Source organism: Botryllus schlosseri, chromosome 9, assembly GCF_051294905.1.
Source record: "Botryllus schlosseri isolate E-star chromosome 9, Bs_hap1, whole genome shotgun sequence".
In the NCBI taxonomy this organism is placed as follows: domain Eukaryota; kingdom Metazoa; phylum Chordata; class Ascidiacea; order Stolidobranchia; family Styelidae; genus Botryllus; species Botryllus schlosseri.
The window spans coordinates 26,325,066-26,341,480 of record NC_137244.1 but is presented as its reverse complement, the minus strand read 5'-3'; the positions used below and the strand labels follow the sequence as shown (position 1 = coordinate 26,341,480).

Sequence of the window (16,415 nt, the reverse complement as noted above, 5' to 3'; positions counted from 1 at the left end):
GGGGTGCTGCGGGTATTCTCCTATCTGTTCTGTCTGACGAATATTGATGTTGAACAGTTGGGGAGATGTTGAGACTACCAATTACGTTCTCTCCATATCGGTATAGTATCTAGTGTAATAGTGTTCGAACTTCATCTTTTGGTGTGTTTCCTGCTATTTTCGATCGACGTCATGCATACTTTCTTCATCCGATCGTTTTCTGGGCTCAACTCGGATCTGCTTTAAACACGATCTACCACTGTGGTAATACATAGCCTACTACAATAGCGCGCTCTGGTCGTCGGCGCACGTTTTTCTAGGACAGGTCCTCGGCTTGGTCAAGATAAGTTAACACGTCAGCGTAACTCTTCTATTAAAATAGCTAAGATCACGACGATGTTGGCTGGATGGCAGCTAAAATAGACTGACCAACATTGGTTCACAACAGCAAGAAGTAGCCTACAAATCTTGCTTCCGTTAACCCAATTGTCGACCACCGTGTGATCAGTTTGTTAAATTGCAGGGCACTTAGCTTGATTTGAACTCCGATAAGATAATCATAGAAATATAAAGCTGAATCAAGGTACACCCCAGAAATATCTTCAATTGTTGCAGACTGAACTACAGCCACTATCATTTAGTCCACGGTATCACAACAGTGAGGGCCGAAGCCAATTCTTCTAGTGCTAAGTGCGACTCTCTATCAAATAAACATTTCTAATCTAAAAATTCAGTCTACTTCGCGAGTGAATACCGATCAACACGCTGTAATAAATAGACGTTGGAATTTCAGAATATTTCTTGAGAAAAAAATATCTTGTGACAAAATATAGGCATGAACTACTTTGCAATAGTACTCAGCCTGGTACAAATAGTACCACAATGCTTACAGTGTCACAGAATACCTTTAGTGAAACCATGAGATCATGAACAATTTAAGATTACTTTTGAAATGGATGACATAATCGAAAGTGAAATATGCTGTAGAAACATGTTTGCTGGAGGGTAACCAACCGTGTTACTAATTTCGAAGATTTTTGATCAATTCGAGGTGTCCATCAACATCGAGAGACACAAATGATGACACAATCAGCATCACGAAATATATTTTCTTTTTTACCAGTAGATGCACTCATAAAAACGATGTCATCCTGGTGCCACATTTTCCAAATCACCTAGTCAAGATTAAGTTCCAAGTATTTGTCCGTTTCAATGCAATATAACGAACGGTGTTCTTCACCAGGCTCCGGCTTTCTGCAGACCCCGTAAGAACAGCGATATACGACAGAAGCCTATGTAGACCTCGGGCACTTCCAACTGTGCTACTGCCGAAATTTGAATCGAGAATTTTCGCACCAAAGGCGGTGGATTTACCAACTACGCCAGCTTTCCCAAAGCACGACTCATGGCTCATTCGTTATGACGATCTTTCTCTACCTAATCTCAGCTTTCCGGTGAGATTGCTTTTTGGTTTCATTGTCCGGGAGATTCTGAAATGATTCAAGCAAAACTCGAAAATTCTAACAGACAGTGGAATGTGGATTGTAATGACAAACTGGGATAGACGTTGATTTAGTTTAGGCTCAACTGGGAGCATAAACATTTAACAAATTAGACTAGAATTAAAACAGTCTAATGAGAAAACCAGAATTAACCTTTGTCAGTGATAATTTCGAGAGATATAACTTCGATGCATTTTATGTGAAATTGCATACAAGTATGGCACACGTTATTATTCCCATCGAATGCAACTTCACACTCCTTGCTGAAGTATCTGAAAAAAGATGGAGGTTCAACAAATGTTATTAGGGCATTATGATCTACGATACTGCACCACATTGGCTGCAATACACAGAGGTCGTCAAAGTAGATGAATTTATAGTCAACTACAAGTAGTAGTCAAGTCAAAACTATGTATAGTTGAAGTGGAATAGGAAAGTATGAAGTAATCAAATTCTCGAAAAATTTTATACACATACTTATAGACACAAGGCTATTTCGCACGGTTGTAACGACAATTTCACCCGATGAAGTGATGCAAACTTAACTCAAAACTACCGACTGCAGTTTCCGGTGAAACGCTCTAAAATGTTTCGATAGTATCGGTCGAATTACTTGAGCAAAAACGGTCACTCATGGCTTGTTTGAAAGAAGAGATCTCTGTGCACTGTACTTATTCGCACTAGGTATACATTGTGGACTAAAGAGGGAACTGATTAAATCTTGTCTATTTTAAATAAAAGGTAATCTGGTCTTGTTGATTATATTATACACGCTCGGTTTCCTTGCTGGTTGTCTAGCTTCTTGAGCTAGTTGATTAGGCGTTAAATTTCAGAATCCAACAATATATTACTTATCGGTTTCGCATTCCATTAAGGTCAAATTTGATGCGGAGCATTTTTTTAGCCAACTCAACTATTTTATCGACTAGCCGGTAAAATTTAAAAAAAAAGTTTTTTTCAAAGAACTTTAACGTTGAGATAGTACGCAAACCTGCTCCGAGTACTCCAAAAAACATTTGAGCATTTTGTTACTGACTGCCTCTGGTAATTGAATAGCATATTGATATTGAAATGAACCCAAATATTTTCAGCTGACACTCGTCAGGGGTAATCGTCAGCAACTAGTAGAGAATTGGAAAGAACATTGTATATCAACAATCGTGTCGCAAAACATGACGTCGCTGGCATGAAATTTCGAATAATCGGCACAAAGAGAGAGCTTAAGCTTAATGAACTATGTTTCAGGCAATACTCCCATGTTCCACACTCACCTTTTTTCGTAGATAATTTCACTTTGCTCCAACTTGTGAATCATTCTACCATCCCACAAGCTTTCTTCGGGAACGGCATCATATCCGACACATACCCTAACCTTGATGAAGTACGACATCATGTTTTCAAGAGTGCCGCTGCCAAATTCCAGCGACGCGGCCAATTTCGGCGCGTACACGCCGTTAAATGCCACCGAGAATTTGAAATCCCCTTCAACTTGAGATATCAGCAAGCTAATGCTTGGTGTTGCGTGCAACAGTTCATCTTTATAATGTGTCAAGTGTACTGATTGTGGATTAATTTGATGAAACCGCCAATCGCGAATAGCAGATTCACTCAAAGATGATAAGATATCACCGATGGTTGAAATTTGAGATATTTTCGGCGCCTCATATTTTGTGATGATATGTTCCACAGTGGGTTGTTCATTGTCGATTTCAATAGATTGCGAGTAGATTTCTGCAGGTTGTGAATAGGTTTCAGCGCTTTGTGACGAGTCGGTGAGATTCAACGTCGGTACAACTCCAGATTTGATGTAGGGTCGACTGCCCGTCATGCAAATATCAGATTCTTCAAAGTGTCTCGAGCAGATCTCGGCTTCTCCGCTTTCTAATTCCCTTTTCAACTGCTCATCCCTCCTGTATCTGTAAATAACCTGCGAGACAGAGCGTTCAGACAATCAAAATGTAACATTAGACAGGGCTGTAATGACTCGAGTCCAACTCGAGTCACGATTTTCCGATGACTCGACATAACTCGAGTCATTCTCTAAAAATACGGAAATGACTCGACTCGAGTCAATCTGTGTCATTGCGCATGACTCGAACCAAGTCATATGACTCGAGACTCGGACGGCCGAGACCGACATTTCGTTGCAATTTCGAAGAATAGTAAAGTAACCACACTGTTGGAATTCGTCTATCGGTATTTGTACTTGAAAATGCGACCAGAAACTGTTAAAAGTGAGGAAACTTAGGATATTATGAATGCGAGCCATTCGATTTCACGAAACAGAGTTATAAAAAGTGGTCTTAACAAGACTTTAACTGGAAACTGAGCAGTCAACACAATGACTTGGACTCGGGTAATAATACAATGACTCGGACTCGATTCTCTGCTCGCTGACTTGGACTCGGACTTGACTCGGTGGTGAATCGAAAATGACTCGAGTCGAAACTATAAAGTAAGATTGACTCAGGACTCGAAGCCTTGTGACTTGGTTACAAACCTGATATTAGAACAGGCTCTTGCTAGTATAGAACTTCAATATACAATTGAATAGAATACAGCGATTCCCAAACTGTGTGTCGCGACACATTTTCAGGTGTCCCGCAAATATTACGGGATTCTTTGCATAAATACTGTAAAAATATTTCTAAAAGGCCTAAATACTAGCACATGCGACTCACGGGTGCTCTAACCTCTTTAACAGCTGATAAATAGTCACGTTGAAACCCTTCATGGCATCGTAATAAATCAAGCCATATTTCAGCAATATTGCCCATTGTATAAATAGCTGGGCTATCTGCTGTTCCACGATCGGTGCAAAAACAACATAAAATTATGTCAACACTTGCATCATCAGGACTATATCAACATGGCTTTCTTTTTTCACCGAAATTAAAAGCTTTAAACGTATGGAATTAATGACGAAATGCGGGTATGCTTGTCAACAATGCATCCTCGTTTCTGTTGTATATATTCCGTTCGTATAAACAACCCCACCCATCCTATTTAATGCAACTTTTCTCTGCCTAAGTGCCACAAGGGTTTTATAATTGTTCTAGTGTGCCGTATGCTGAAAAAGTTTGGGATGCACTGGGATAATATATCGACATTGAAATAAACCCGAATATTTTCGGCTGACACTCGCCAGGGGCAATTTGTCAGCAACTAGTAGAGAATTGGAAATCGTAACCTGCATTAAAACTCAAATAACCGAGGTGAAGAGATGACTTAAGGAGAATGTATTGTATTGTTTTTGGATGATACACAAACTCTTCTGTGGGCACAAACTAGGTTGATAAAATTGATAGGTAGGTCGAACCAGAGATGCACATCATGGAGTAAAATTCTAGATTTCAAAAAATTTTATTTACGGCAGGGAATTCTTAATTATAGAAATACCTATCGCCACCGTTAATACTATTATTTCAAATGATAAGTTTTCAGCTCAATTAGCTTCCCTTCTACAGGCTTTTTTTTTTTAAATTCAAGACTTTCCAACTCCATTACAGACTTATGCAGGTTGGATTGAGCCAAATTTATTGTGTATCGTTTTTTAGCAAAGCATACCATTTTATCAACTAGCCGGTAAAATTTGAAGAAAACCGTAATTTTCGACAACCAACAAACTCTTCTATTGTTTGGAAAAAACTATAACGGTCCTCCGCAGCTAATAGAACTCAATCTTACCTCGTGAAATTCTTCTGCCCATTGCCGGGTGCTTTTTCCGATCCTAGTTCCGTGCAGACCAGGGATCGAACACAGATCCGCGCCTGTCGCATCGCAGTCTGGAAGGCAACAACCGCGCTCGTGCTTCGCATTTACGTCAGGAGGCTTGTCATCTTGCGTAATTCTGTAATCGGTTTTAAATGCGGGAGGTCAGTGACAAAGTATGCTATCAGTAGGGCTCGGCGCTGATTAAATTACTCAAATCTGAGTCGAGTAATAATTGTAACGATTCGGGTCGAGTAGAGAGTGACGATAGCAGAGGTGGTCAGTAACGAAGTACTTCTACTTTTTGGAAGTACTCACATAGTTTCCCTCTACTTCTGGTACTTACTCGAGTAGATCTTATTTTCTCTACTTACTGACTTTTCACTATTTTCAGTTTGTCAAGTAGAAGTAGTTTAATCCCCCAATACGAAAGATAGCCAGAGGAATTTCGGGGCTGTTTTCATGGAGTACCAACATTTATTATTCATAAAAGTCAAGCAAAGCCCAGAAATTTTGTTGAGTTCTAATTACTTTAGTTCTTTTGTCTGCAGAACATACAGACATACATACATACAGCAAGTGTAGTGAAGTCTCTATTTTCCGAGAATAAAGCTAAACTTACTTATTAATTTTACGATCCACAATATTTGTTATTAAAGTATACTAATCGTGTTGGAATCGTATCCGATACAACTTCTCCATATTGCTCTTCGCCTAAATTCGGGCCTTATAATAATGGGGTAGGGCGCCATGCCATGATATTCTCCAAAACGAGGTCTTCCAGTAAGCGAAGAGTTGGTATCGCATTTTCATATCAATACTATAATTTGCATCTCATGATGCGAAAGAACACCTATTCTGTCGAACATTGATACCTCCTGGGATGCATCAATACGAATCAAGCTCTCTGCACCTCCCGCATAGCTCAATTTGCCACTTTCGACACTAGCCTACATGAGAATGGATTAAGACTGTTTACAAAACTACTTACTTACTTGAGTAGATTTAAATTCGGTCAATTCTGCTTCTACTTCAAGTAGGTTTAGGTGGCTTATGGAAGAAGTACTTCTACTCGTACTTGAGTAGGTTTTTTCGTCGCTACTTCTACTTGAGTAGCCTGGAATGTAGAAGCCTCGAAACATCGATTGGTCGTATCACAGCATACGAAACATGTAGCGCAAAGCTACCTACGTCAATGGAAATGACATCTCTGTGAAGTCGTGATCAACCAACAGCATTGTCATAAAGTGAAATGAAGCAGGCATGGTCGCATAAAAGGTACGCCACATACCGCCATTTGAAATTTCAATATCATCCTTACTCGTATGGCGTCATAATGAGCGACACTCAAATACTCAACTTGAATCATGGAGTCAGAAGGTCAAAAATTTGGATTACAGCTAGACAGTTTTTTCACAATAAGATAAAATTAGAATTGCAGCTACACTGTCTTTCCAAATTCGATTAGAATTAGAATTACAGCTACACAGTGTTTCAAAATCAGATTAGAATAAATATTACAGGGAGACAGTTTTTTTCCAAATTAGATACAATAAACATGGAAACATTTCTCAAATTAGATTAGCACTAGATTACGGGCATTCTGCTCTAATCTAATTTTGCTCCAATTAGATTCGAATCATCATCTGGGAATCACAAGAAATCAACTCACTCCGAATCTTGCAATATCACTACGACTCCCCGACCCGAATTCTTTTTTACGCGTGGAAAAAGCGTCGGGATAGCGCCGAATCTCAAGCACGAATGCGGGCCGGACTTCAAAATCTCGCTCTCCTCGAAATGCTTCTCGCAAATCAGCGTCTTTTTCGTGAGGAGTGCCATCCAATACTTTGGGTCGTTCCTGTATTTCGTGAGGGCCTGAAAAATATATTTTTATATTTTCAGAGGAAGCAGATCCGCTTCCGTGCACTTACGAGCAACCGTTTAGTTTACTGCACGTCCGTAATTACGATTCATGACAAGTTTTCAGTGACCCGACTTAAGCACAACTTGCCAAGTCAGAGACAAATCGAATCATACCAACTTCGGCAATGTAATCAAATTCGAATCTAATTTGTGCAAAGTTTCTACGTCTTTATTCTAATTCCAATTGAACTCCTGGTTTTCCTGAAAATGCTAATACTGCTAAATCAATTTCTAAGTTTTCACAAATTCAGTAATTCTAACCTAATTTGAAAAGAACTTTGCAGCCTAGATCTAATTCTAATTTGATCTAAATAAAAAACTAGCTTTAACTCGAATTCTAGTCTACTTTCTAGTTGATCATCTCAGCAGGTGACTCGACCTGACTCGAGTCATTTTCTCAAAACACGGAAATGACTCGAGTAGGGTCAATCTGTGTATCGACTCGACTTGGACTCGAGTCAATGCGCGTGACTCGAACCAAGTCATATGACTCGACGGCAAGACCGACGTTTCATTGTAATTTCGAAGAATAGTAAAGTAACCACACTATTGGGATTTCGTCTATTGGTAACTGGTACTTGAAAATGCGACCAGAAACTGCTAAAAGAGAGGAAAATTTGTATTATATAAATGCGAACCATTCAATATCACCAAACAGAGTTATAAAAAGTGGATTTACAGGACTTTAACTGGAAACTGAGCAGTCTACACAATGACTTGGACTCAAGTCATAATACCATGACTCGGACTCGACCCTCTGTTTGCTGAATTGGACTCAACTCGGTGGTGATTTGAAAATGGCTCGATTTGACTCGAGTCAAAACTATAAAAGTGAGATTGACTCGTGACTCGGAGCCTTGTGACTTGGTTACAACCCTGCATCTCAGATCGCGCAATGCTAATTGCTTTATATTAAAATATCCAACACAATAGGAGCATACCGTACCTCATGGAAGCTGCATGCCCATTCTTTTGTTGATTTCCCCATGTAACGTTCCTTGCCGGAAGGAACCAAGTACATACGATGTCCGGTATTCTTTGAACTTTTACAGCCGGTAACGCAGCAGATAATTGCTCTCCCTGTTCTCGCATTCTTCAGGCAAGTATCTTGAGAGGCAACAAATTACAACCACGTACCTGGCTAGATGTGCAAATTATGCACACACGTGTTAACAACTTATACATGCACCACTTCCAACATAAAATCGAACGACTGCAGAGCAAAAGATAGCATTATTTTTAGTAACAACGTAGTTTGAACCAATAGAAGTTGCACATCAGGGTTGTAACCAAGTCACAAGGTTCATAAGTCAAAAGTTAATTCGACTTCAAATAGTTTCGACTCGAGTCAAGTCGAGTCATTTTCATTTCACCACCATGTCAAGTCCGAGTCCAAGTCATAGTGTTTCCTGTTCAGTATCGAGTTCAAGTCAGGTTCTACTCGCTCTTTTGAAACTTTGGGTGACGTCACAGGCTGCCTTGCATTCGTAATACAAGCCTGCTCATTTTTCTCACTCTTAAATGCTTGATCAAACAGATAAAAGACAGTTTCTGGGCCTATTTTTCAAGTCCTGATACACGAGACTTGGATCAGGTCATATAGAATATCTTGTAGAGCTTCTTGGAGGTACATAACTTCAATATACAATTGAATAGTATATTCATATTGAAACAAACCCGGGAGGGGCCGTTCACACTGTCATTTGTTTGTCTTGGGAGTCGACTTTTATCAAAATACACCGCCCAAGGCTGTGTCAATAAAAGGAGTTCGTGTACCATCTAAAAATAGCACATTGAACGTTCTCTTATTCGAAATTTCAAGCTGGTGACGTAATATTTTGTGATACGATTGTTGGTATGCAATTTTCCAATTCTCAACTGGTTGCTGACGAGTGTCGGCCGAAAATATTCGGGTTCATTTCAATATGAATATACTATTCAATAGAATATATAGTGCCCTGTGACTACGACGAGTCATCTGCAAAGACTCGAGTATGAGTACGGTAGAGTCAATACACCGTGCGACTCAAGTCAAGTTAAGGCAACGAGTCATTACAACCCGGGTAGGCCTGTTAATCGTAATGATTCGAGTCAGGTAGTGATAGACGGTTTTTTAGAGTAAAAGTACTGTAATTTACATCAGTGGTTCTCAACCGCCGGTCCGCGACGACATTCCTGCCGGTCCGCGAGGAATATTACATTTTATACTTTAATTTCAAGATGCAATGTTGAAGGCTTGTCCTTTGATAAAATAAATAAAACATCTAATTTTAAACTGATTCAAAACTTCGTGAGGTAACATTAGGGCTAGAAACATGTTCGATTTGACTTGAAGTACAAGAAGTTTCATTTGACGACATGCGAGCGACAAATACAGAACAGATACGAGCTCACTCATCGCTAAGCAGCGCAGTTTGATCATTGGTTCTCGATTCATTTATTTTGTGCAGGACCGTAACTGGGGCACCCCAAACGGCCCAATTGGAGAGGGGCCGAGCTTGAAAAGGACCCAAAATTATTTCGCAAATGAATATAAATCACAGCGTTTTATTTGAAACTTTTCCCAACATTTTTCAATTTCCTTTCGGGCTTTGCACGATTTAGTTTCCCTAAATGTCTTGCTTATTAGGTGCCTTTCCCTGAGAAATACGCATGATTTATGGGCATTTCGGCGTCAGCCATTGCCTCACCACGACGTATCCACACATAATGAAGTTAAGATTAACATATGGGACTCCGAAATCTGGGCCTAAAATTCGACCGCGAGAAAAGCGCTTCAGTCGTGAATGATCGAAAATTGTCGTCATTGTCGCGATAAGCTACGTAAACTCTCTGCTTACGCTGAGTAGAATGGATGTGATCACAAGTACAGGTGAAAACATCCACCCTAGTGTAGGGTCTTGGGGCGAAGCCCCCGGAAGTTTGGCTTATCGCCCTGTGGGGGCCCCAAGATCAACATTTTTTGGGGTGGGCAGACGAAGTGCTTTTTCGGCCCGGATTTGCGGGTGGGCGGTATAGCTGCTGTAATGGGTTTTCTTGCGGCACGCACTGTATTCGCAGTTGCCGGAGTAGCCTGCGTCTAGTGGCAGTGGGCAATGAGCAAGGTAGCACAAGGTGCTTGGTTCGACTCCGATACGCTTCTTCTCTTGATATTGTCGGTCGGTATTGCGTTGGCGTGGCCGTTTAAACCCACGGGCTTTGGCGCGAAAGACTGTAAACGACTCTCAGCGGCAGCACGTTTATCTGGACAAGGCAATTTTACCTCGACTTGGCAGACTCACTACCAAAAAATCACGTGGATGCCATCATGAATATTACTAAATACGATCAAAACTCTCCAAATGTCACTCTCTAGCATCATATAATTGCCAAAAACGGTTGCATACTTTTAATTTTGGCTTCATTTCAATTTTGACAGTTCACCGGTCCGCCAGATATTTTTTGAAATTTTACCGGTCCGTGAGGCGAAAAAGGTTGAGAACCACTGATTTACATAACTCCAATATCTACTTGAATTACGACAATGACTACTTCGTGCACCTCTGAGCAAAAGACACAATCAGGTCAAGGCGAGACAGTTAGAATAGCAACAAAGGTGCAAATCACTAACCTTGTGACATTTCGAGCAGATCTCCACTTGGCAAAGTGTCATCTTGCAACATTTCCTCGTTTCCAGACATGATAGCATCTTCCTCGGTCAAAAGGAGATCACAATTCCCGGCACTAAATTTAATAAAAGGAATTCCGATGAGATGTCTATGGTAAACAGAATGGAATTTGCTAAACCTAAACTGGCAAGATGTTCGTCTAGCGAGACTAATTGGACTGAAATACTGATAAATCTAACTCTAATAAAATTTGTGAAATGTTTCTATGTTCTCATTTCATTTCTAATCTAATTTCCGGTTTTCCTGAAAATGCGGAAAGCGGAAAGGTACCCCAAAATTACATCCGCAGTCATTATTAAAGAGAGCAGTTTAGGGCAAATTTCTTTCAACTTCAAAATATTTAAGTCTTGGGATTTAGATGTAGCTTTTATTATGAAAAGGAATATTGTTGATAAAAAACACTTGGAACTTTACAGACAGATGCCGCAATCGTTGTATAGTGTTCTTGAATTCAACAATGACTTTAAAAAAACGGTGAATCTATCATGCCACTCGTGTCCCGTTTGGAGACTAATCTAGGAGGGTATGCAGACAAAAAATTCGGTTCAAATTTTCAAAGTAAACATATTTCAAACGGCTAATCAAATTTTCAAAGTAAACATATTTCAAACGGCTAATACTCTATTCTGTTTTCATCAAAAATCTTTGTTCCTGGCATTTACATGTCTGGCAAACAACGTGCGTATTTTTGGCGATCAATTTCATAAGAAAGATCATGAACTTCTATCTAGCATTGCGCAGTGGGTCTCAATCTCCGGTCCGTGGACTGGCCACTGGCATAGGTAGCACCACCATTGGGTGTTTTCGAGGGATCGAAGTCAACACCATAAAGAAGGTCTGCGATTGGTAATGCATTTGTTCTTCTCACCTCTGATGCAAAACAGATTTTGATGGTGGTGACTTTGTCCACCCAAAAATGCTGGGACCAGCTCCATATTTCAGAAAGTGACGTCCGTTAGACTGCAGCCTATGATCCTTTTCACGGAAATGCTCACCAGTTATCTAAACACAAGCCACAGAAAGTAGAGCCTGACCGATATCAGATGTTTCGGCCAATTAAAGCGATATCTATCACCTTCACTGATAGTGATAACCTTGATCCCTGATATATATTCAGCCAATATAAAAAATAAGACATCTAGCGTAAGGCGCTTTACCAAAACTTCACATCATTTACTTCCAATAGCTTTTCAGTTAATCTTGGACATTTAGTGCTGCAGTTCAAGAATTAGTCGCCGTAAATACTTATTTATTAATCCAAATTTTCCTACTTCAATAACTTCGCTTTATTGGTTGGAATTGAGCCAAATTTGAAGTGCATCGTATATCTTTTTTCTGTGATCGATGCAGTTCGCAAAATTTTCTATTTCAATGCCATGAATTGTTCTGCAGTGAGTAGGTGGCCTATCTATCTGCTGGACAATATTTATCGTCTATTGACATACTGGAAACTCAGCATATTCTTGATTTCCAGATGCAGATTTCTTCACTTCTTCATTTAATGGATCCTGATTTGAACTCCCGTCATTACGCTGTGCCGTGTGCCGTTTCAGGTGAGGCTGGAAGCGATTCCGCCAACAAGTTTTACCACATACTGGACAGTGGAAGTGTGCATTTCGAGAAGTTCCATCTTTATGATCTATGCTGCATGGAAAGCATACGTAGTTTCCAAACTTCACGGATCTTTTCCAATGACGTTCCAAAAAATGTCTTTTAGAGCGCGATGGATATTCACAAGAATGCACGCACATGCGACATTGAAAAGATCTTTTTCTCCGAGAACTTCCGGGACACTCGATAAAAGTGCTTTTGTAAAAATCCTCCGTTCCAACAACATCTGATCGGCCGTAGCAATGTATAATGCTTGACTCCATATCTATCTCCATATCTTTCTCTCATATATAAGACTTAGGTTATAAAGTATCTAGCGCAACAAATTGTGGTATATACATAATAAGATGTAGGTTGCATATGAGTCTAACAGGAATATACTACAACATACAGATTTCGGCGCTTCTTCGATATACGCCCCAGATCGAAACAGTGTTCCCCATGACACCAACATATGTTTCACATGAAAACAATAAAATTTATAGACGTCAAAATATATTGTTTTTGCCTTTGTTGTGGAAGGGGGATATTATGGTTGGAGGAGAGGGGGATATTATAGGCTTACCATACGTCCTCTTAAGATAGCGTAATGGTTAAGCGTCCGACTTCTTGATCGGTAGGTCGTGGGTTCGATTCCCGGCCGGGTCAGACCAAAGACCTGATTAGTAACACTGGTATCCATGGCTTCCCTGCTTGGCGCTCATGCATTACTGGGATAGCATGGAGGGGTGGTGCATGACTTAGAAAATCGTAAAGGCTATATCTGCACTTCCTTGTCCAGCGGCATATGCACATCATGCACTCATGGTATGCATATGCGCAGATCGTGTGTATGTATATCATGAGTCGGTGTATATGCCGCAATAAACATCAAGGACAAAAATAAACTACGTCCTTTCCTTTCCTTTCCTTTTAAGAGGATTTGTCCTCGGAGGACGCCCTTTTGTCCTCTTTTTTGAGATTTTGTCCTCTTTTTTGAAAATTTAGGTCAAATTTAGAGGAAATTGCGAGTGATATGCCGCAAATTAGCGCAGAAGTGAAGCTCCAGCGGGTATTTCGGAGGGAAAAGCGGTGATTTTAGCTCTGAGCGAAAAGAAGACCTTTTTTTTTAGTCATCCACCTGGCAATGTGGACAGAAAAACGTTATTTTGAGCTCTGAGCGGAAGTGATGACCTTTTTTTTTTTTTTTATAGTCAACCGATCACGAAGTGAGAAAAATTTACCGGTTTTTGAGAATTCTTCTCCAGTTTTGCATGTCAGAAATTTCTGAAAAAGTGTCCTCTTTTTACATTTCCAAAATATGGTAAGCCTAGGATATTAGGACTGGGGAGTGAGGATTTTAGGGTTGAGTAGAGGGGGATATTAGGGTTGGGGGAGGGGGATATTAGGGTTGGGAAAGGGGGATATTAGGGTTGGGGAAGGGGGATATTAGGGTTGGGGGAGAGGGTATATTAGGGTTGGGGGAGAGGGGATATTAGGGTTGGGGAAGGGGGATATTAGGGTTAGGGGATGGGTCACGGGGTGACTTTAGCACTGGCGGGTGACTTTGGCCGAAAACCAATATTGGTTACTACTGCATACATCGAACAATATATCGATGTATGAGTACTTTGAGCTATTGTTTGGGAACAATCTTCATCAATAGAGTGCTATTATTGCAAATTTCATGTTTGATACAACACTTTTACATGTTCGCAGCCAGGTATGGTAAAAAATTTCACCACACTTTTTACGTACTCAAACTTTTGTTTGGTTTACATGCAAAGTAGGTGTTTGAGGCAATTTCCTTTCATTTGCAGACAAAGGCTTTGTACCTGACAGCATTTATTGTTTTTTTGGGTGAAACTACAGTTCGTTATTTCAAGATTGTCAAAATCCTATGGCTGATCATTTTTTCAAATTTTTTGCAATTTATGGGGTGACTTTGGCCAGCTATTTAGAGTCAGCTAAAATGGGTATTTTTAGCATCAAGATTAATCTTAGTATCCGTATCTTCTAAATCAGTGGTTCCCAACCGGTGGGGAATTCCCCACTGGTGGGGAATTTAATGGCTTCTGGTGGGGAATAGACGCATTTCTTAAACATTATAGACAGGATAGTGCACATATTTACGGAGACACATGTGCGTTTTCCGTTACCGGTTAACTGCCCTGTAATGTATGTGTCGAAAATTATATTGCTAGTTGTTCACAAAAAAACTCATTTTAACTCTGGATAACCAATTATGGCATCACAAACGCATCCAGAACGACATGAAATAACGCTTTCGCTCAATTCTGAGGTTTACCGGTATCGGTTCACAATACGTTTCATGTTGCAGTTATAGGCGATTGTCTTGGTACTGGTGTGGTTGTGTGTCTTGTGCACTCAAACAAGCAAATAGCTGCTCCGTAATGACAAAAGTTAAAAGGAAATACGACGATAGTTTTGAGTAGTGGGGAACGAAGACTCAGAATAAATCTTAAGTGGGGAATGAAGACAAAAAGGTTGGGAACCATTGTTCTAAATAATTAAATGCCAAGGAATTATAGAAGAAAGCTTGGTGCCAGGAGTGATGAAGACTACACCGCAGATGAGATCCAAGCGGCACTAAGAATGACCGAGGAAGGAATGGGCGAAAGATCTGTCAGTGAAATAACTGGTATTCCAAGAGGGACTTTACAGAATAAAAGGATAGTAAAGCATCCGAAATCACCGGGAGGCCAGCCTGTTTTATCACCAGATTTAGAGAAGAAAATAGCAGACCATTTTATGGCGCAGCCAGATTTTGGATTTCCTGTAGACGAATTTTGTCTTGGGAAAAGGATCTCGGGAGAGGAGGTTGCGAGGATAATTGCCATACAAGAGGAGAAAAAGGCTTCAAAACGGAGGAAAAATGGTTACCAACCATCAACATCCCAAAAAATAAGAGTTGAATCAGTCAGTGATGACGACTCTTCAGAAGCAGAAAATTTCCAGGAAGATTTATGTGATGATACAGTTGAAGTGGGAGCATTAGAGAAGGAGTTGAGAGCAAAACCAAAAGCTGGCCAGTATGTAATAATTGAGTATGAGGGAGAATTATTTCCAGGTGATGTGGAGAGTACAGAACAGCATGGTGCAGAAGTCAGTGTTATGCAAAAATCGGGCAGCAATTGGAAATGGCCAACTCAAAAAGATCAGATATTCTATTACTGGAAAGATATTAAACAGAGAATCTCCGACCCGGACTTACTGAATGCTCGTGGAATCTACAAAGTGAATGAACTTGAAAGGCAGTGGCATCGAACTACTTTTTGTCATTGATTTGTTTAATTTCGTTGTAATTTCTTTTGAAGATTTTTGTGGTTTTGCGTTGAATTAAAGTCTGAAAAGTCACCATCGGTTGGATACTTCTTTTTTAAAAGACTGTAGATGGCCAAAGTCAACTCCTCAGCTTGTGTCATTGGCATATATGCCTGCTAGATGTCCTGGAAGTACAAAAAATGGTGCTCGGCTAAAGACACCCCATTGCCGGGTGACTTTGGCCACCACAGAAAAATTGAAAAAAAATGATCGAAAACATGACAATAATTTTCGTTTACAAGTTTAATCCATAGATCTAACCCTTCCGCCCATAACAAAGTTGAAGAAAGCAGAAAATCATAACATATCATAAAATAATTTAACATTGAATGTGAAAAGTGGTACAAAGTCACCCCGTGTTAGGGGTAGGGTTAGAGCTGGGTTAGGGTTAGGGTAACCCAAGATTAGGTTTGGGGTGAGGGACACGATATGCAACCCTAATATCCCACACTCTCCCGACCATCCTATATGGAATCTTGGTGCAATTTTTGAAATAAATCCTGCGTGATGAGAGCTTTTCTGTATAGAATAATAAAGCAAATAAACAGAAAATCCTGCGCGACGTTGCCACCAATTCCATTCCGGCCGACCATAATATCCCCAACCCTAATCTTGGGATACCCTAACCCCAACTTTGACCCCAACCCACATACAACCCTAATATCCCCCTTCCCCAGCTCTAATCTTGAAATAC

At 40.2% G+C, this 16,415-nt stretch overlaps 1 protein-coding gene across 1 annotated transcript; it reads right to left on the bottom strand.

Moving 5' to 3' along the window:
• Positions 1 to 760: 760 nt before the first annotated feature.
• On the bottom strand, positions 761 to 16,412 carry LOC145445776 (uncharacterized). The gene is made up of 9 exons (XM_080323915.1): positions 12,232 to 16,412; positions 11,655 to 11,788; positions 10,729 to 10,841; positions 8,065 to 8,225; positions 6,865 to 7,070; positions 5,169 to 5,331; positions 2,753 to 3,408; positions 1,635 to 1,753; positions 761 to 1,469 (listed from the first exon to the last, which is right to left on the bottom strand). The coding sequence occupies exons 1-9, from the start codon at positions 12,670 to 12,672 to the stop codon at positions 1,453 to 1,455; spliced, it is 2,010 nt and encodes a 669-aa protein (XP_080180041.1). The 5' UTR covers positions 12,673 to 16,412; the 3' UTR covers positions 761 to 1,452.
• Between the last annotated feature and the right edge of the window lie 3 nt (positions 16,413 to 16,415).